The sequence below is a fragment of the Onychomys torridus genome, chromosome 11, assembly GCF_903995425.1.
Source record: "Onychomys torridus chromosome 11, mOncTor1.1, whole genome shotgun sequence".
In the NCBI taxonomy this organism is placed as follows: Eukaryota; Metazoa; Chordata; class Mammalia; order Rodentia; family Cricetidae; genus Onychomys; species Onychomys torridus.
The window spans coordinates 32,625,894-32,648,187 of NC_050453.1; the positions used below are offsets into that span (position 1 = coordinate 32,625,894).

At 37.1% G+C, this 22,294-nt stretch overlaps 1 protein-coding gene across 7 annotated transcripts in view; it reads left to right on the plus strand.

Annotated features, from left to right (window-relative positions):
• Window positions 1-240: 240 nt before the first annotated feature.
• The window catches only part of Suco (SUN domain containing ossification factor), a 62,191-nt gene continuing 40,137 nt past the window's right edge, over window positions 241-22,294 (plus strand). For 5 of the 7 annotated variants that reach the window (XR_004946192.1, XM_036202244.1, XM_036202248.1 and 2 more), the window contains exons 1-6: window positions 454-575; window positions 13,614-13,725; window positions 15,291-15,401; window positions 18,393-18,547; window positions 20,103-20,240; window positions 20,635-20,785. Coding sequence is in view for 6 of the 7 variants with exons in the window: in XM_036202244.1 (XP_036058137.1) it covers window positions 514-575; window positions 13,614-13,725; window positions 15,291-15,401; window positions 18,393-18,547; window positions 20,103-20,240; window positions 20,635-20,785 (729 nt within the window). In the remaining variant the exon portion in view is untranslated. Of the gene's footprint in view, window positions 576-13,613; window positions 13,726-15,290; window positions 15,402-18,392; window positions 18,548-20,102; window positions 20,241-20,634; window positions 20,786-22,294 lie in introns of all 7 variants that reach the window. The other 2 variants (XM_036202249.1, XM_036202250.1) reach the window with 1 other exon arrangement.

Sequence of the window (22,294 nt, forward strand, 5' to 3'; positions counted from 1 at the left end):
GTTTGGGAGCTTTGTCAGCGGAGGGGGCGTGGCCCGCGCTGAGGCTGGTTTAGAGTGCGAGCGGAGAAGGGACGTGGGTGACGCGTCTCCTTCCAGCTCAGCGGAGTGTGAGGTGTCGGGGCCCGGCCGGCGATTGGCTGTTGAGTGGCGAGTACGCGGCGGCCGTTGGTCGCTGGCAGCACGGAGCGAGGGCTCGAGCGGGCGGGGCGGGGATGGCGAGGCTGTGGCGGCGACGGCCGGAGGAGGCGGGCGCGGGCGAGCGGGCGGACACCGCGGCGGCGGCGGCAGTCCCCGGAGCGCCCCTGTGAATCGTCGCTGTCCGCGCTGCCGTGGGCCCCTCGGGGAGGCCGGCCGGGAGGCGAGCCGCTGCGGAGCCGCTCCCCTAGCGCCACAGCCCTTCGGACTCTGGGTCCCGTCCTCGCGCTCCTGCTCCGGCTCCTCCATCTTGGCCTCGGCAGTGGCTGCTGCGGGGAGGATGTGCCGCCTCCCGGCAGGGGGAAGAAGGAGGAGAAGATGAAGAAGTACCGGCGGGCCTTGGCCCTGGTCTCCTGCCTCTCTCTCTGCTCTCTGGTCTGGTGAGTTAGGGGCGACCTCGGGGGCCTTTGCGTGGACGTGATGAGGGGAGAGGGAGCAGGTCGGGGCACACCCCCCAAGTCCTCGTGGCTTCGGGGGGCCGCGGGTGTGCCCTCCCCCCCCCTCCCCCGACGCCCTCGGCAGGGGACGCAGCGGCCACCCAGCTCTTGCTCGGGAGGTCGTCGGGGTTGTGCTTGGGAATTTACGGAGTCCAGCCGAGAGGGAAGGGAGGTAGAGGGCAATCCTCCCTCGGGTGCCTTTGTACTCAGGGGCTCCCGCGCTGCAGCTGGGGCAGCTGGGGTGGTGTTGGGGAAAGCCGGGGAGTGAGTAACTCGGCTTTACTGTCGCGAGTCGCCCGCTTTCGGGCTGAGGGCAGGGCACGGGCGAGTCGGGTGGGATGTGTTCCCGACCTGTGGTTTTTGAAAACGTGAGTCGTCATGAGGGTAAGAGTAACTGTATAAACAGTCCTCCTCCTTTCTGGTCAGTTCTTGCACCATCTTGACCAGTGGTACTTTGGGGGGCTGCTGTTCTTGAGACGCCGGTCTCGCGGGGACGCGCCTTAGGAAGAAGTCCTTTTTTCGGTTCGCTGGATGGAGAAGGGATCACAGACGTGTAGTATCTACCGGAGGTTTTCGGGCACGTCCTTTGGTACGGGAGAGTAAACTAATTTGCGACCTGTTCCGTTCTTTGTCTCTGAAACTTTATGGAGTTCAAGTGCATTTGAAGCACGGCTCTGGCTTTTTTGAGGAGCAGAAATAGCTTGTCAGCCTAAGGATTGCTAAAGGTGTACTTGGAAAAGCCATTATTTTTGAAGGAATTCCCGGGAGGATTCCTCCAGAGTCATGACATTTGGTGACCGAAACGGCTTTGCTGTCAGAGTGATTTTGTTTTTTATATTAAAATCTAGACAGACTTTCTTATCTAGCTTCTTTCTTCCAAGCACTTAGCAATAATTCCGTTTTGATGGGTGTGAATGGAATCCAGGGGCTCAGACGTTGTAGAGTTGTTGTTGCTCATATAGAATAATATATTGAGGATGAAAAGAAAACACTTGTCTATCTGAGAAAATCTGCCTGGAAGGACTATATTATATTTTGGAGAACAAAATGTTTGGTCTTCTGTTTGTCATTCTGAACCATTTAAATACTCCTTAACAGAAACAGGTATCTAAAAACGGCACAGAATTAGCAATTTCTTAGAGTTGGTGAGCTTCTCTTACTGGCCATTTTTTCTCCTGTCATTCAGATATTGTCTCCAAATTTTGTTATCCACATCTGTTTTGTAGACAGAGTGTTGCATGTTCATACTATAATCAGTTTCTGGGGTTTACCCTCTCCCTTGCCCTACTAGTATTATTGCATTTTACTTTATTTTTTTGTTTTTCGAGACAGGGTTTCTCTGTGTAGCTTTGGTGCCTGTCCTGGATCTCGATGGGTAGACCAGACTGGCCTTGAACTCACAGAGATCCGCCTGGTTTTGCCACCCAAGTGCTGGGCGCCACCACTGCCCTGCATATTACTGCATTTTAGTTTGATCTTACATGGTCATAATTTGATAGATTGTAACAAAGCCTTTCTGTTTTTGTGTTTCCTGTCTAGAGTACTATAGATTTAGCTTAACAGAAAAACAAAACTAATTCTATCCATGTCATCCATTCTGGTTGCTATTTTTTTCTTTTGCACACTATTAATCACAATTCTTGGTTAAGTAGTACAATGTATTCTAGGTGTAATTGTAGCAGAACAGCAGTGGTAGCCAGTATTTATTGTTAGCTGTGCCAAGCATGTGGCATGTGTACATTTTAGCATCTTTGTCAGCACGGCCCTCTCAGGTAGATATTATTAACTTTTTTTGTATTTTACAGATGAGTCAGTAGAGAGGCTATGGTTAAGCTTGTAACTGAGTAACAAGGTTGAGGTTAATTAGCTACTACATTCTGAAGTTTAGATTTGAACCTAAGCAGCTTATAACACAGGCTCCTCATTACAGTGGCTTTTGACTATAGGTTAAATAAGGCCTGTGTTATTAGACAGATATGGTACCATCACTTACTAGAGCGTGTTCCATAACTCCTTTGAGCTTTAGTCATTGGAGCCTCAGTATGATACCATTGATCCATTCATATCAAAGTTACTAGAAGTAAATGAGATAACACATAGGCCACTCTTGGTAAAACAGTAAGAGCATTCTGTGTATTTCATTATAAAAGCATTCCAAAGTGTTTTTCTTATGCTTACTATGTAGTAACCACTGTGAGTCTTTGGGTTTTTTTTCGAGACAGGGTTTCTCTGTGTTGTTTTGTTGTCTATCCTGGATCTCGCTCTGTAGACCAGGCTGGCCTTGAACTCACAGAGATCTTCCTGGCTCTGCCTCCCGAGTGCTGTGCTGGGATTAAAGGCGTACGCACAGTTATTTTATAGTTCTAGGGTGTGTGTGCAGGAGTCCAAAATCAGTCTCACTAGGTCAAAGTAGTTGCAGAGGCATGGCTGGTTCATTCTGGGGCTGGGTGTGGGGGGATGCGGGGAGCAGGATGACTTCATTTCTTTGGCTTTTTCAGTTTCTAGGGGTTGCTTGGATTCTGTCTCCTGTCTCACATCACTTCAACATCTTTCTTCGGCCCTCACCATCTACTTATGAATCATCTTCCTGCCTCCTCTTTCTCCTATAAGGACATACTATATTGGCTGTACCCTTGGTCAATCTAGGAGACTCTTAATTTGTTGAGGTCTTCAAAGTCTCTTACAATGTAAAGTATGAAATTCAGATGCTGGAGATGCAGAACTGTCAATCATTGGCACAGGGAAGTTGATCACCACAATGACGTGGAAGATGTGATCCACACATTTGAGTAGATATTCTGAGTGTGTCCCCTAATTAGTAAAACTTTATGCATGTGCCTTTAAATGTGTCTAATTTGTAAGTTATATACGTGTGCCAATATGACATCAATATTTTAGTATATATAATTACATAAGGTAGGTATTTAAGAAGGATAAAACTTTTTTTGCTGATATTACCATTTGTTTTCATTAAAGTTGTAATTTTCAGTGAGAGCTCTATGATGGACTAGATTATTTTATATCAAATGTAGATGAGGAATGGTTTATGTTGATTAGTCTTGCTGTTTTCTTACTGGCTTATGCTTGTAATACAATGTTTGTTGGCTGTTGAAAAAAAATACATGTTGTGAGAGTTTATTTAGTTAAAACAAGATAATCCCTCAGTGTTCTTAGCTGGACACATGTAAACCGCAGTGAATCATGGTATGCTGGAGATAACTCCCACTGCTTGTGAACTCCCACTCTTCCTTTGATTTTCTGGCTATAGTTCTGCAGCTTTTGATGTGTGACCAGCTAGCCCTTAAGATCAATAAATCCGTACATCAATCTTAATAAAGGCTTGTTTTTAAATAGTAACAGGTCTTTTCTCTGTGTGCCTCAAAGGATGATCTTGGGAGAGCTAATATTTAGACTAGTGAGAAGGGCTTGCCATTTAAACAACCCTGGCATGTTTGACAAATACAGTAAAGGTACTGACAAAAGACATCAGAAGCATCAAATGAGAATTTGTGTTGTAGGGTATTCTTCCTGTCATTCTGTTATCGATGAATCATGCCTTTGGGTCAGTTATTTCTGTGGACCTCAGTTCTCACCTGTTAATGATTTCCAGGGTGGATGGTTGAAGGTGGGAGACTTGAATTATGAGCAGAGGGAACATTTTTTTTCTAATTTTTTTTTTTAGAATTATTTATATTTTATGTATGAATGTTCTGCACACCGGAAGAGGGCATCATATCCTCTTATAGATGGTTGTGAGCCATCATGTGGCTGCTGGGAATTGAACTCAGGACCTCTGGAAGAACAGCCGGAGAACAGCCAGTGCTTTTAACCACTGAGCCATCTCTCCAGCCCGAGGGAACATTTTTGTGGGTTATCTAGAGTGCTTAGTTGGGATGGAGAAGAGTTGAAAAGGAATGTTTGTTAGGGTTTTAAGAGATTTGATTATTGTGCAGGTGAACTCTGATTGTAACCAAACAGAGGATGAGCAAATGAAGGCCGTATTGATATTTTAATTAGATTACTATCAAAGATAGACTGGATTGGCTGACAGATTTTGGAGGTGGTAGTCCATAAATGGGGATAAAGTAGGGTTGCATTGGGAATAAATCAAGATGATGATGACCTTTTTTGACCAGAGACATATGTCAGTCTAGTTTTCATGGATGGAAGAGGTTTTTTTCTTTTTTTCCCCTTGGGTTATGATTCTGTTTCAGTATTCTTAATTTTGTTTTTTTCCTCTGATAATTTTTCCAGCTTCTTATTTTTGTTAATATATGAGCAGAAAAACAAGAAACATAAACTGTATGTAAGCTGTTTTCTTTTTTTAAACATAGAAATATTGAAAATTCCTATTCTGTCTTTTACCTGGAAATTTTTTACTTGTTTTCTGCTTCTGTGGAGACTTTAAAAAAGACTTTTTCCTGAATAAAGTGATATTCAAAATAAATAAACTTAATATAAAAACACTGGAAAAATTGGGTTTGCTGATATGTACAGTCAGTCAGAGGGTAGCATCTGGTGTTTGGAAGGAGTGTGGGGTCATTATAAAGAGTGCTAAGTCCTTTGTATAAAGAGTGTGGGGTCATTATCAACACTGCAGATCCTTCATATAAACTGGGTGATCTAGGCTGCTTTAATGGGAATAGATCTGGGAAAGGTAGCATCTGTGTCCAAACACAGAAGGGCCAGTGATTCTTTATAATGTTCTTTGAATTATTTTTAGGAGCTGGAGATGTGGCTCTTGTTGCCCTTTAAGGTTATTAGAAATTTGAAGATGTTTTAGGATGTAAGTAAAAATAGTCTTGTCAGACAATTAAAAAAGAATCAAAGATATTTACTTATCTTTGAACATTATCATTTCATAATTTTGTTGTTCATGACTAGTAAATTATTCTTTCACCTTTCTCAATCTGAGCAGAGAAATAAATTACATATAATTAACATTCTTGCACCTCTAATGAAAAGGAATAAGCTTAGAGAAGTCTTTGCTTTTTTTCCCCTCAAGTCATCCTCAGCTATGAACATTATACGTATAAATTATATATATGCTTATTTTTCATAGTTTACCTAGACATGGAAATACATAAAACACCCTACTTGAAACAGTGATTTACACATTGCAGATTTTAGTGCCAGCTGTATAACACATAGAGCAGAAAACACAATTTTACCTCCACTACCTATTTTGTTTTCAAGGTGATATTATGAAGTGTTTTCGCAAAGTAAAATTCCACCTGTCACAAGGGAATGGGAAATTGCTTTTGAGTATTTGCAGTATAAAAATAAAAATATAATCCTTTGGGATATACTTGTTTGATAAATGGAGTGGGTTTTTTGTTGTTGTTTTTGGTTTTTGGTTTGTTTTTTTTTTTTTTTTTTTTTTTTTTTTTTTTTGCTTTTGAAGGGCCTGTCTTCCATTTTTGTGTGTTGGGTATAAAACCTTGGGGCTTCCCAAGTGCTACCATGTTCTACACCCCAGGCCCATAACTTTATTTTTATAGTGAATTACTAGTTAAAGGGATTTTTGTATTTTACATACAAGTAAAAGTGACAGCTAGCTTTATTTGTCGATGTTTTATAGTGTTGCCATGGTTCTTAGGTACAGAGCTCATTTTGTATCTTGTATTAAGTGGTAGTATGTATGTTCTGCTTCATTCACTCTGGTGACTTTGGTAGCTTATTGAGTAAAACAAGAAAGGCTATTATATATTAGGATTTAGAATATTCTACAATTTTTTTTCACAAATTTATTTAAAATAGTACTTTGTTACCCACAATATATTTGGGACAGAAAGGGAAACAGTGTAAGTGTGGGACTTGAGCCCTGTGTTCAAGTTGCTTGTCATAATACAGATAGATACCTGTGTTAGAGTAGTGGGAAAGGCCTGATAATCATTTTATGATCATTACAACGCTTGTGAAATGTACAGCCTTTTAATATAGACATATTCATTTAAAGATGAAGACACATAAGCAACTTGGCCAAGTTTTCTCGCAACTAACATGGGATGGATCCAGAACTCAGCTTTGAGTTGTGAGCCTATGTTCTTTTTTTTCTTCCTATGTTTAATTTTTTTGCCTCTGTGAAGTAGATGTCCTTGGGCTAGTATCTTTACCTCTTTCTTTATAGTCAGTTTTCTTTTTGATCTGATGAAGCAAGAGAGGATTTAACAATGTTAAGCTTGTTTAAAAAATACACTTTCCAGGTGGGTGGTAGTGGTGGTGCACGCCTGTAATCCCAGCACTCTGGAGGCAGAGCCAGGTGGATCTCTGTGAGTTCAAGGCCAGCCTGGTCTACAGAGCAAGTTCTAGAACAGCCAGAGCTGTTACATAGAGAAACGCCATCTCCAAAATACAAAGACAAAACAAACAAAAAAGTACACTTTCTTGGGACTCCTACATTGAACAGACTATATTTATGGGTATTTTTGTTTTTGTATTCAATTTAGTGTTACTGGATTAGATAAAATCACCTATTTTTATACAGCCAACATTCTGGAACTATGACTAGAATACTAAATGAATCATTCAGAAAGCTAAGTTTCATAGTTATTAAATGTAAAAAATAGGGCAGAAGGTGCTAGGAAGACTGAATGTATGTGCCAGTCCTAAACTCTCCTGTGTGAGCAGGTGCTTCATGAGCTGAAATAAGATGCTCTGTTGCTGCTAATATGAATGATGTCTCTATCTGTCTGTATGCATTTCACTGCCTGAAGTGAGCAGATGGCATTTAATTAATTGTCAAGGGGAAAGAGTATGGGTAAATTGATGAGTGGATAGAAGTGGTAATGTACTTAAGTTTAAGGAAAAGTAGCAGATACATTTGTGAGATTATAGTGAATTTTATAAGTAAAACCAAAGAGCTAGATGATAAATATCCAGCAAGGAAAGTAGTTTTGAGGTTGTTTTTGTTTTTGTTTTTTGACATCGTTGTGTTAGGTATGTTTCAGAAGAGAGACTTACAGGGACAAATACTTCAAAGCACAATAGTTGAGTTTGCCACAGCAAGAATGTGGTTTTAGAAATGAAGAAAGTAAGGGCATTAAGCATACATTTTGTGGAAGGAAATGATCTGGTTATGTAATAGGTTGTGAAGTTGACGCGTTTAAGCTGGATTGAAAAGCACTGTTGTAGTTTCTCTGTGACCTACCTGCTCTTGTTGAGCACTCTTTCCTAAACTCATGTCGCCGCCGACAACAGACCTCTCTGCAAGGCTCCTGTGCTATGTGTTGCATTCTTTGTAGGATTCCACCAAACAAGAGAAGGTAGTTCATTGAAACATGTAGATGAGAACATAAATCCTGCATCTTAAATGATGAATTTATGAAATAGGTTCAAAGAGAGAGAAAAATGTGATTTTTACCTTGTGATGATAGTGTTAATGGAAGAGTTAATAAAAGACTGAAAGAGGAATGATCTGTTAGTTGGAGGGGAACTATCTGGACTATCTAAGACCAGAATTGTGTAGGACTTAAATGCTAGCCTGAGAGAGAGATAAAAGACTGAAGTTGTCTTCATAGACGAAGTTATTTTTGAAGCAGAATGTTTGACTTTTGAAACAGAGAACTGAGTTTCTCAGATAATAAGTCAAGAAAGACAGCCTTGAAGGCCTGTTATGTTTTGCTGTAATCCTAACATTTGGCAGGAGAGAGGATTAGGAATTCAAGGCCATCCTTTGCTCCATAGAGAACAGTCTTAGTTACATGAGACCCAGTAAAATGATGGGAAGGAGGAAACTGGAAACAAAGATGGAAAGACATTTAAGATCACTTGGTCAACAATTAGGGTCTGATAAGTTTGAAGAGGTTGGAAACAGAAATATCTTGTTTTTAAGAGGGAAGTATTGATAAACTTTTGGGAGTTGAAATAGATGTTTGGAAGGTGACAGGCATGCATTCTTGCATATTTGTTTGGTAGCCTGGAGGAAAAAGAATACTTAGAATACTTACACTAAAAAGTTAATGGCTACAGTAGCCTTATGCTTTCTATTTTAATTTTTAAAAAGGATTTATCAAGTGTTGTATATGTTTGCATGTCTCTGTGTAGGTATATGCATGTGAATGCAGTTGTGTATGGAGGCCATAAAAGGACCTGGGATTCCTTGGAGTTAGAGGCTGTTGTAAGCTACACAATTTGAGTATTGGGAACTGAACTTTGGCATTCAAGAGTAGTGTGTACTCTTAACCACTGAGCCATCTCTTTAGCCCCATACTTCGGATTTTTGTCAGTCCCTTAATGAAATTTTTTTAAATGCTCCTGTTTGCCTTAGGATGAAAAATTGAAGTGAAAATTACTGTAGAAAAAGCACTGTGATTTGAGTTTTATAGGATAAAGACATCTTATACAATTTCTTCTTCTTTTTTTTTTTCCCCTTTTCTTGGTTTTTTCGAGACAGGGTTTCTCTGTGTAGCTTTGCGCCTTTCCTGGATCTGGATCTCTCTCTGTAGACTAGGCTGGCCTCGAACTCACAAAGATCCACCTGCCTCTGCCTCCCGTGTGCTGGGATTAAAGGCATGCGTCACCACTGCCTGGCTGTACAATTTCTTAAAATATATCATTTTAACGATGATTAGTGTATGGTTATTTCCAGTTATGAATTATTGCAGGGAATGGGTGGGGTGAGGGTGAGGGTATCCCTTGTGCAGGGAAACATGGTGGCATCGGCCATTAATTCACAACCCAGATGCTGCATCCACATGGAGAGTTTATTCTAATAGAGAGATGAAGAGAAAGATAGTAAAGAGAGAGACAGAGAAGAAGAGGAAGAAGAAGAAAAAGGAGGAGGAGAAGAAAAAGAAAAGAGAGAGCGAGAGCGAGCTCACCTCATGGGAGGAAGAGTGGAAGAGAGAGAGGAAGCAGAGGAGTTTTTCCTTAGAATGAGGCTTTTAAGTCAGGGCACAGGGCAGTGCTAAGGGGGTGAGATTTCAAGGGGCGGATCAGAATATTATTAACACCAGTAGCTTAAAGGACAGATTTTATTGGCAAAATTAGTAATGGTAGAATAAGATATAAAACATGGCCTACCTTGCTCAGTGCGTCTTTATGATGGATCATTGAAATTATAGGCCAATCTTTACTCATCAGTCATTGAATAGAATTTGATATGTGGAATATAGTGCTGAGAAAATCCAAGACCAGTTATATCTGAGTGATGACTAGTAATGATCTGAACTACTAAATGGAGAGGTTTGATTATCAGCCAGCAGTAGAACAGAGTTTTCTCCGCTAGACTGAAAGGAGAAGGGATATATTGTGCTCTTACCTACTAATTTTTTTAAGAGCCCCAAACTGTAAGGTTAAGAGTAAAAATACATATAATATTATATATATATTCTTTAAAGCCAAGTATTTGAAAGAAAAAAATGTGTACCTTTTAAGCAAAGACACTGGAGACCAAATGACAGTTTGCTGTTTTATCACCAGTGTTTGACCAGAATAGCTTCCGTATTAGTTCTCATTTCTTACAGGTCTTGTAATACGTTACAGAATTTTGTAGTTAAAAAAACAAAACAAAACAAAAACAAAAAAAAAACTTAAGTTATGTTAAAGAATAAAACCTGGCCGGGCGGTGGTGGTGTATGCCTGTAAATCCCAACACTGGAGAGGCAGAGGCAGGAGGATCTCTGTGAGTTCGAGGCCAGCCTGGTCTACAGAGCTAGTCTAGGACAGGCTCCAAAGCTACAGAGAAACCCTGTCTCGAAAAACCAAAAAAAAAAAAAAAGAATGAAACCTGTATCTTTTCAGTTAATTTGAACCATACTGCCCTAAATCAATGGCCAGCACTGTATTTCTGTATCAAGAATAAGATGTGAGTTTGGTGTCAGAAGCAATCTTTACCGCTGATATAATTTCTTTAGTGTAAATGTCAACTTCATACTATAGATGATTTGATTAGATTCCTTTACATTTTTTAAATACAGCCACATTGTAGTTTGGTTCAGGTATTTAGTTCTTAATATGGTTATGGCTATATAAATGCTGTTCTCAGCCGCTTCATGTTGTACAATCTAATAATTTCTTTCCTCTGTCGTTTTCCCAGAAATACTGACTTGCTTTTATTAGATTTACTTATTTTTCTTTAATTACAAATTTTTCTAGTTATAGTATATGCTTCATACTTTCAAAGACTGACCAATTAGGTCATAAGTTTTACCTTCTATTAGGCCCATGAACTTCTGATAACCTTCTGTCTAGACTGGTTGCCCTGTTCCTTGTTTCTAGCTGTCATCCTGAAGCTTCTCTTTTTAGTCATAGAAGATGGAGTCCCTTTGGCCCTCTTATCTCCATATAATATTGCTATAATTGTAGCTTCATGTAGGTCTAATCAGTCCCTGTATGCATTAGAACTGTCTTTACTATCACTAGCCTACTTTTATTTTTTCAAAACTACATCCTTGTAGTTTCTGGATGTGGTTTTCAAATCTTCCTTATATGTCAATACTTTGAATTGTGTTAATGACATTTTTTCCAAGTAAAGCAGTTGTCTAATGTTGGCAATCTCAAATAGTTTGATTTAATAATTTTCATGTTAAGTTTGTATCTTTTATTTATTGCTATAAAGACTAGGAATGTATATTTTATACCTTACTTGTAATAGTTAATTCCTTTGTATTTTACATTATGTGAACTCATCTGTATACAAATAAACTCATTATTTGTAACTCATAATAATTTTACTGTTTACTTTTCCACTTTGGTATCTTTTTCTTAATTGAAAATAGATTTTTTCATACAGTATTTCTGATTAAGGTTTTCTCTTCTCTTTACTCTCTCCCAACTCCTCACCCACTTGAGTCCACACTTTTTCTCTTTCTCATTAGAATACAGACTTCCAAAAAATAATAATAAGATAAAGTAAATACAAGCAAATCAGAATAAAATGAAACAAACATAAGAAAAAAGACAGGATGGTGGTGGTGCACTCCTTTAATCCCAGGACTCAGGAGGCAGAGGTAGGCAGTTCTCTGAGTTGTAAGCCAGCCTGGTCTACAGAGCTAGTTCCAGGATAGCCAGAGCTTCACAGGTAAAACCTATCTCAGAAAACCAAAAAAAAAAAAAAAAGGAAAAGAGCCAAAGAGAAAGCACAAGAAGCGCATTCAGACACACATACACACAGAGAGCAATCCCAGAAAAACACACCAGATACCAGACATTAATATATACACAGAAGACCTGTAAGGAAAACAAAACAAAACAAAAAGTAATGCCTCATTAAAGCTTCATGAGACAAGGAACCTCCAGAAATGCCACTGAGTTATTTGTGTTGGCTACCTGCTGATGGGCATGGAGCCTCTCCTTAACGGTGCTTTATATACTCAGTGAGATTCTGTTGGAGAAAACTAATTTTTCCTTTGGGAGTGGTTATCACTTGGAGATAGCTTCTGGGTTAGAGATGGGGACTTTGTGTTGGCTTGTGTTCACCTCCTTCTCAGTGCTTAGATCCCATTTGACTTAGACCTGTGGGTTTATGTTCACTTCCTCTCTTAGTGCTGGGATCCCATCTGACTTAGACCTGTGGAGGCCCTGTGCTTGGTGCAACCGTCTTGGAGTTCATATGTGCGGCAGTCTTTCTGATGTTTAGAAGGCCTTGTTTCCTTGGTGTCTTTAATCCCCTCTGGCTCTTACAATCCAATCCTTCTACCTCCTCTGCTAAAGAGTCCATTAGCTCTGAGGGGAGGGATTTGTTGGAGACATCTCATGTATTGCTGAGTATTTCAAGATCTCACTCTCTGCACATTGTCCTGTTGTGGGATACTTCCTTTTTTTTTTTTTTTTTTTGTTTTTCTTTTTCTTTTTTTGTTTTTTCGAGACAGGGTTTCTCTGTGTAGCTTTGCGCCTTTCCCAGAACTCGCTTTGGAGACCAGGCTGGCCTCAAACTCACAAAGATCCGCCTGCCTCTGCCTCCCGAGTGCTGGGATTACAGGAGTGCGCCACCACAGCCTGGCCTTTTTTTCTTTTAATCCTCATAGCATTGATACTACTGAGAGTAGATTAGTGATGCTGATCTTGTTTCAGAACTACATAGATTATATATTTTTTAAAAAGATATACTAACTTTTTGGATTATATGGCATATATGTTCCCTATACTATGTGTGTGTGTGTGTGTGTGTGTGTGTGTGTGTGTGTGTGTGTGTATTATTTATTCATTTGAAGAATCTTTATAGCTAGGTAGATTTATCCAGATGCCTTTTAGTGGGAATGGTCATGATCCCAGGTATAAATTACAAATGAAATAGATTTATATTTAAACCAGTTTTGACAGTCTGCTTTCTAAATTGTCTTATAGAATGAAAGTAACTTAAGAAATAGTAGACTACAAATTTGAGTTACAAATAATGAGTACAAAATAGAGATTTCTGTTTTATTGTTAGGAACTCCTGAAATAATTTTGACATTAAGATAGCTCAGAGATATTTGTGTATTTATTTTTATTGCTTGTTTTGAGCTAAACAATCATACGGGGTTCTATTCCTCCTTTGTTATATTTGTGGAGAGTTTTTTGCTTCTATTTCGTAATACTGTCAAACTGTAGTATTTGTGCTTATACAGTTTTTATTACTTCTGTCTATCAATGTCCTTTATGTAAAAATAGTTTATAAGCTTTACTTCCATACTTTAATTGAGGTAGGTTTTAGAATTACCTTTAAATATTTGTACATGTCTTTCACATCTGGATACTTTCTCAGGAGGCTAATTTTGACAACTTTCTGTACCTTCTGTGATAATTATCACATGCTGCTTTTGTGAAGTTGTTTTATTGTACTCTCTAGGAATTTATGTATTACTTGACAGTGATAACAATAGAGTTGATTAACTTTTTTCCTTCTAAGATATTCATACTCTAAAATTGTGTTCTTGAGCATATTAGGTAGGATAAGAACTTGTTTTTATTGCCTCCGCTTGTAGCCCATAAACAGTATTGTGTTTTAATAATTTCCTTTCTCTGTTGTTCCTTGTTGCTGGTGGCGGGGGTCTACAGGCTTCCCAGTTGGCATGTATGCTGTAAAGAGAGTTCTTCAGCTTCAACATCCTATTATTCTCAAGATGACAATTGTGCATTAGAAAGTGAAGATACACAGTTTCAGGAAAAGGTACCTTAAATGGAATTGGTAGTCTCGCTTTCTAAGACTGTCTTAATTTAGAATGAAAGTAACTTGAGAAATACTGGTACAAATTTGGTGGAGATTTCTGTTTTATTGTATTGTGATGAGCTACTGAGGTAATTTTGACATTATAATAGCTCAGATATTTGTATATTAATTTTTGTTGCTTGTATTTCAGATTTTGGTAGCATACCATGTTCTACAGTAGGGAATAAGAATGATGTATATTCAATAAGAATTGGTCTTTTATTGCTACAAAGAAATATACTTTTATAAATTATAAACTATCAGCAAATAAGTATTGCATGGGGAATTTGCAGTTGGAGGCTTTGTAGCTCCTTAGATATAATTAGGTATATTGAATAGATTTAAAACACCTACTAGTTTTGAAATCTTTTATAATAATTTTACTATTTCAAATAATAAAGATAAATATTGACTTGTATTTGTCTTTTGCCTCCAACCTTATGTATTTTGAATTATAGAAGTAACTTAGGCTGACTATAAAACAATCATCTTTGTATCCTCTAAGGAATCATAGTTTACTGACTGTTGTGAATGTTCAAATGTTTTCTGTTTAAAGAGGAATACAAATTAATTAATGTTTTTATTTCCATTAAGATAAAAACAATGTTCCATAAAGTGATTTCCTTCCTTCTCCAAGGATATACCCACATGATCTTTCTATGTTGATCGTTGCTTCAGGATGGCTACATTTTCATTACATTAAATAGATACATGAGGATGTATTTTTCCCTTCATGTTTTGGGTTGTTCCTCACTGCATGTATATACATATATACACATGTTAAACATATATGTACTATGACATTTTTATTTATGTATTTAGAGGTTTGAGATATGATATTTGGATTGAATTATTTAATCTTTTGAGTTGTATAGAATTTATTTCTGGGATGAATGATAAAAACTTTTGAAAATTTGTCTAAATGTTTCTTTAAAACAAAACATAAAATTTTAGCTTTAACCCACAGTCAATAGTACTTGTCTCTAACTTCTTACTTGATGAGATATCTAAATATCAAATGTTATAAAAGTGAATTAAGCAACTATTAAGTGGGGAAAATTTCTTCAGCAAACATTTTGATATTTTGTATGTGCTAGGTAAATTCAGGTTTAAAAAAGGCGAATGTGAACTTTGCTTTTGTGAAATGTGTATTCTAGGAAACATATTTAAAGGCACAGTTATGAGCATGTCAAAAGAGAGATGAGACATGCATATTCCATGTAATTATGGAAGTTTATTCCATGTAATTATGGAAGTTTTACTTTGTGTCTGATACATAATGCTTCATATAGGATGTTTATCAAATGAGGTTCTTAAATTCACATATTTTATATTTTAAGTATGTTGTCAAGGAGAGGGATGGAAGGAGATAGAAAAAAACAAAAATAATAAATACAGTTGAGAGTCAAATGTATATAAGACTGGTTTTGCAGCAAAGAAGGAGATAGTTTTTGGTGACTGATTATTTATTTATTTTAAATAAAATAAATTTACCAGTCATTTTTTTTTTTTTTGTCACAATGTAGAATGAAAGAGAGGAACCTAGTAATGCTGAGCTATCAGGAAAATTGAATTCATATTTACCTATTCCTCCAGAAGAAAATAAGTTAAAAGATGACTACACTGTGGATGTACAAGTAAGCTCTATATTGCTTTTGCTTTTAATAATATAACTTATGGTCTTTTTGCACAGGATTGGATGCATTTGTTTGGGCAACATGTTTTATATGGTATATTTTCTTTATTCTAAAGTATCATATAGCAGAATGTAAAATTAGTTACTTTGAAATAGTAGTACTGATTTTGAGAAAATGTAAAATTATAGATTTAATAATAAGTATGATTGTTTTCTTAGAAGTAAAATTTGAGTGCAGATACTTATTTCTTCCTAAATTCTATTGTTTGACTTATAAATAAATATATTTTCTGATTTCTAGGTACTATAATTTTTTTCTGACTTTTTTCTGCTTTATTTTACAGCAGTAATTTTATGTAGAACACAGCATTTTTGGTATCAATATTTAAATTTATATAGGATATAAAATTAAAAGAATAGATTAAAATAAAATGTTTTACCTCTTTTTTTTTTCATTTTGAGTATTTATTGTTTTCTATTTTATGCACCAGAGTTAATGGAAGATACTAAAACCCTGAATAAATATACTGTAAACCTAGTAGAATGCTCATACATCTGGAAACCATTTAATGCAACAGTGGTTGAAAGAACTAGGGATATTTGATTTGGAGATGGAAAGATTAAGGAAAAAACAAAACTTTTTTTTTTTTTTTTTTTTTGAGCTGAGAATTGAACCCAGGGCCTTGCGCTTGCTAGGCAAGAGCTCTACCACTGAGCTAAATCCCCAACCTAAACCATCTTATAGATTAAAAAATATGTTCATCTTAGTATGAGGGCGTTTCATCTTATTATATTAGCTTTTGGAAAATAGTAGCCAAAGATTTATGCATAGACTAAAAGAATGCCATCTGTTGCCATGAGTATCTTGAAGCAGCTAGAACAGCAGTTCTCAACCTGTGGGTCCTGATCTCCACAGGGGTCACATATTAGATATCCTACATCAGATATTTATATTAAAATCCATAACTGTAGTAAAACTATAGTTATGAAATGCCATGAAAATAATCATATGGTTGGGGTCACCATAACTTGAGGAACTGAACAAAAGGAACACGGCATCAGGAAGGTTAAGAACCATTGGTCTAGAAGCTTTTATCTCCAATCCTTTGACATTTTACTGTTAAGTTCACAATACATGCTGAATTTTAAGGACTTAGGTTAAAAAATGTAAAATACTACTTATGAAAAATTTGAATATATGCTGAAATAATATAGTTTTTGATAATGTCCTTTCCTTAAAGAACAGACCAGTGTTATTTGTGAACATTTCACTGCCACTAATTCTCCAAATGATCACATGCATTGTATCCTGCTACACTGTCTTTTGTCTTCTTATTTTATTTTATTTTATTTTATATTTTATTATTTTATTATGTGTATTGGTGTTTTGCCATGGGTGTTGGGTCCCCTGGAACTGGAATTACAGACAGTTGTGAGTTGCCATGTAGGTGCTGGGAATTGAACCCAGGTCCTCTGGAAGAGTAGTTAGTGCTCTTAACCACTGAGCCAACTCTCCAGCCCCCCCCCCCCCCCCCCCCCCCCGAGACAGGGTTTCTCTGTAGCTTTGGAGATCCTGTCCTGGACTAGCTCTGTAGACCAGGCTGGCCTCAAACTCACAGAGATCCACCTGCCTCTGCCTCCCGAGTGCTGGGATTACAGGCGCTGCCACCACCACCCACCCTGTCTTCTTTTTAATTCCATACCAGCTCAGCTGTTTTGCAATGCCTACCTCATCTAGTCCATAATAGTTCATAGTTTTTCTCTTGCCTTGAACTTGATATGAATTCTTCTCACTTGCTATTCTTTGTTAAACTTTAGACGCTGGGAAAATTAGTCAAAAGAACGAACATTCTCCGTATTTAATACATTTATATTACAATTGAAAATAAGAGGGAGACATAACAGCAATTGAGATATTATAGATGAGATAAGACTGAATAGAGAAGCCGGGCAGTGGTGGCACACGCCTTTAATCCTAGCACTGGTTGGCAGAGCCAGGTGGATCTCTGTGAGTTCAAAGCCAGCGTGGTCTACAGAGTGAGTTCCAGGACAGGCACCAAAACTACACAGAGAAACCCTGTCTCGAAAAACCAAAAAAACAACAAAAAGACTGAATAGAGAGTAGTGGAAGCAGTAAGGACCTGGGCTGGCTAATCCTATTATAGCTGGGTGCAGGGGTGCTGATAATCGATTTCTATTTGGGAGGGGTGAATGACCTAGAACATTCAGGACTGAAAGAAAAACTATTTATTACATTGTAATACTTGTACATATCTTACATTGTTATTTATTGATAAACATTTTTCATTTATTAAAAAATAAATTCTTTACACGGAAAAGTACTATATCATAACATTTTATATATTTACATAGGATTCCTTAGTTTTTGTATTCATTAATTAAATAGAAGTGGGATTACTTGTAGGACCTGATACAAAACAGGAAGAAAGGAGAATGGGCAAGCTAAGCTGTGTCTGCAGATGTATGAAAAATGCACAGGTCACATATTAGAATAATAATAAATAATAAATGAAATAAATTTCTTAGGGTAGTAATGTTGGAAGAAAGGATTTTGTGTGTGTGTAAAAGTATTTCTTTTAGGGCTGGAGAGATGGCTCAGAGGTTAAGTGCACTGACTGCTCTTTCAGAGGTCCTGAGTTCAATTCCCAGCAACCATATGGTGGCTCACAACCATCTGTAATTTGATCTGATGCCTTCTTCTGGCATGTAGGTAGAACACTGTATACATAATAAATAAATCTTTAAAAAAAAAAAGTATTTCTTTTAAGTAATTTTCTTTTTTTAGTGCTGGAGAATTAAACCCAGGATTCCAGATGTCATGTATATTAAGCACTTTACCATTAGACCAAGATAGACTAAGTATCCTTAGATTGTGAACATTATACAGTCATTTTTTACCTTTCTATAAACTTCTGTCCATCAAAAAAGTGGTTTATTAACCTTAACATTTAATATACCCTTAAAAAAACAGGATGTGGAAACGACAAAGTTAAGTCTCCCTGTGGTTGAAGCACTCCCTACAGTTGATTTACATGAAGATTCTTCCAGTGTAGTTATGGGCAGTGAAAACATTGAAAATAGTTCCAGCTCATCTACCTCAGAAACGACTCCCGTCTCAAAGCTTGAGTAAGTCATTATGAAGGGGAGGTTGGGTTAGGAGAGAAGCAAAAACAACAAATCAGAAATATTCCTTAATAAACTTGATAAACTCGTTTGATATTTGGAATAGATAGCAGATACAATTTATAGTATCCGTGTTTTATTTGTGTGTATTGAATGTAATCTTAATAGTAAACTTATTTACTTAACTGAGTAAATAAAATTGATTATGAACTGGCCATGAATTTCTATATAGCACAGGTTCTACTTAGGAGAAATAATGCATTTTTTAATAATCTGTGTAGTTATTTAAAAAAAATTCTTAAGTGTCAGTTTATTTATTTCTGTTAAGTATTACTAGCATTCCAGTAATAGTTATGTTTTTGTGTGTCCAGCTATCTTTTCCTAACTTAATAATATTTGGATTAGTTAAGCTTAAATTATCCTTAGTTTAGCAAATCAGTTTTGTGCTTCTGAGTTCCTTTATCTGTAATGCAGTGAGCAAAGCCAAACATTTCTCTCTTAATATTAGTTATGTATTTACTTTATCATGAGAATTGATGATAGTAGGTATGTAAAAGAATACTTAATGTTATTTATTGCCACTTTAAAAAATCCTTATACTGTAGTAAGTCAGGTTTTAAATGTCTGTATTCCTCAAGAATATAAGGGACTGGGCTGATGAAGTTGTGTACAAAGATGGTATCATTTGGGAATGAATGTTGCTTAGTTAAGGAAAAGGGAACAGAAAGCATGTGGAGAAAAGACTAAATGCTATTTCAGAAACAATTTAATACCAGAACAGTATTTATCTGAACAATATGGTTTTTTTTTTTTTTTTTTTTTTGGTTTTTGAGACAGGGTTTCTCTGTGTAGCTTTGCGCCTTTCCTGGAACTGGCTCTGTAGCCCAGGCTGGCCTCGAACTCACAGAGATCCACCTGGCTCTGCCTCCCAAGTGTTGGGATTAGAGGCGTGCACTACCACCACCTGGCTCAATATGTTCTTAATTCTCCCATTTTTTTTTTTAAATTATTTAATTGTGAATTAAAAGTAAGGCAGGGAAAAATATTGTCACATTTTTTAAAGTAAAATTGTAGAAGTGCAGTAAGACTTCTGTGAAATGGCCTGAGATAATTGGTAGTTTTGCTGTATGTAACAGTATTATTAGTAGATTCATTATGAACAAAAAGCAAATGTTAGAGAAGATACACTTAGAAAAAATAACTTAAGATCTTATTTTTATCAGACCAAATACTGATTTAATGTTGTGTTTTAAAATTCAGTAGTGTTTTAGACCTAGGTACACTCACAGATCAGTCTATAGTTGGTCATATATGATTTAAAAGAAAGAGTTCAGGCTGGCCTTGACTTCTCAGTCCTATTTTGGCCTCCTAGGTACTGGGATTAAAAGCCTGCTCCATTGTGCCCTGTTTAAAAATAATTTTTGAAAACATTCCATAGATCTGCGAAGCATTCTTCTTTTGGAAGCTTAGGTTATGTTTCAATGCCACTATTATCATTTTCAACTTAGATTGAGTTGATTAAATTACTGGATTATCATTTTTTTCTTTCCTCTTTTAGTGAAATAGAAACATCTGGTACTTTATCTCTAGCCAAGCCAGGTGAACCTGAGCATTCTGAAGCTGACTGTGATGCTGCTGAGGCTCCTGATGCAGGTGCTCCAGTTGAACAACCTGCTTTTGTTAGTCCACCTGAAAGGTGGGTGTGAGCAGTTGTTTTTAGTGTGATTCTTTTGTTGTTATCATTTTGGTTTTTTGTCATGACTGCGTCTTGCTATGTAGACCACCCAGCTATACTGGAACTTTATGTGTAACCCAGGCAGGCCTCAAACACAGGATCATCCTGGCTCAACCTTCCAGATACTGGGACTCCAGGCTTGCCCCACCACATCTGATTGTGATAGGATTCTGTAATAACTGCAGTGTGATTGTTTTAAAAAGGTGTTTTTGGTGCAAACTTCATTCTGTTTTTATGACTGGAATTTCAGCTTTGTGCTTCTGTTTAGGTTTTCTTTGTATGATAATCATAATGATTGTATAAAACTTGCTATCTAGCTAAAAATATGTTAAATATATCTTTTGCTTTTAAATAGCCTGGTTGGCCAGCATATAGAGAATGTGTCATCTTCACATGGCAAAGAAAAAGTAACAAAATCAGAATTTGAATCAAAAGTTTCAGTGAGTGAACAAGATGTTGATGATCCAAAGTCTGCGTTGAATGCTTCAGATACTTTAAAAAATGAGGTGAGGTATAACTTTGGCTGTCTCCTACCATTATGTAATGCACTTTAGTACTGGAATCATGAAAAAAGTTGCTAACCATATTTGTTATAAAATTAGGGATATGCATAAAACTGATAAGAACTCTGCTTCTATATATAGCAAGTTTGCGGGTTGTGGATTTAGCTCAGTGGTAGAGCGCTTGCTAAAGGCCCTGGGTTCGATCCTCAGCTCCAAAAAAAAAAAAAAAAAAAAGTATTTAGCAAGTTTATGATGTTCTGACCAGTATTTACATATATACGTATTCTGGTATAGATTCTCTCAGGTTTTTTATATAATTACACGACTTTCTGCCCACCATCAACTATTTGTGGTCATATAAGTAAAATCCTCACCGGATGGTGGTGGTGCACTCTTTAATCCCAGCACTTGGGAGGCAGAGCCACATGGCTCTCTGAGTTCGAGGCCAGCCTGGTCTACAGAGTGAGTTCCTGGACAGGTACCAAAACTACACAGAGAAACCCTGTCTTCAAACCACCCCTCCAAAAAAATTAAATAAATAAAAAAGTAAAGCCCTCACTTAAGCAATGTTTTAGAGCTATAATAGATGATACAACCATTAAATTAAAGAATATCATTTAATTCAGTAAGGACAAATATGCTTCTCAGCTAGAATAGTTTAAGGGCATATTTTATGCAAGTTGCAACTAGATGCTAAACTTCTGTCTTGAAACATTATTCTTACAGTAAAGAGGGACTTTGGGTTGGTAGAGAGCTTGCCTAGCAAGCGCAAGGCCCTGGGTTCCATCCTCAGCTTAAAAAAAAAAAAAAAAAAAGCAGTTGTCTTTCTGAAATCCACTTTAACTACAGAGAAGAGCCAAGTAAAAAAGTTTCTGAGGAACTGTTACCCAGCAACTTAGGTTCCCCTCTGGCAGGAAAAAACTAAGTGGAAGAGATGAAGTTCTTTTCATCAGTTTGAAAGCAAAATAAGTTGAATGAAAGAGTAATTTAAAGTGCCAATCACACATTTATTTATTCCTTTTAGTTTGAGGTGTTCTATTCTTTTTAGTGAATTTTCACTTCAACTTCCTAACCTATATTTCAGAGCTTTCTACTATTCATAGGATTAGATGTGTCTGTTTGTGGTGCTTCTTAGAAACACAGTTCAGTTTTCTGTAGTCCAGTATCTTAAAAGAGCTCCTTTTACTACTTTTCTTTTCTCGGTGGAACCATATCGAGTGTTGTTAAGGTTCATTTGTCAAATATTACACCCATAGGTAAAAAAGACAAACATTAAACATGGCTTCTTTGGAGCTTTTTCAGTATTAAATATGAATTGAAGCTTGGCAGCCAGCTGTATCCTAAATTTACTTGTTCTCACTAGTAGCCAACTATAGTACCTAAGACCTTAGACTGTAAGCATGTGGTAATAGGCAGAAGGATTAGTATCCCAGAAAGACTGACAGAGATAACATGTGAGTATCCAATTCAGAATGATTCTGCCCAGTTAAGTTCATGTAAGCCACTTTGATT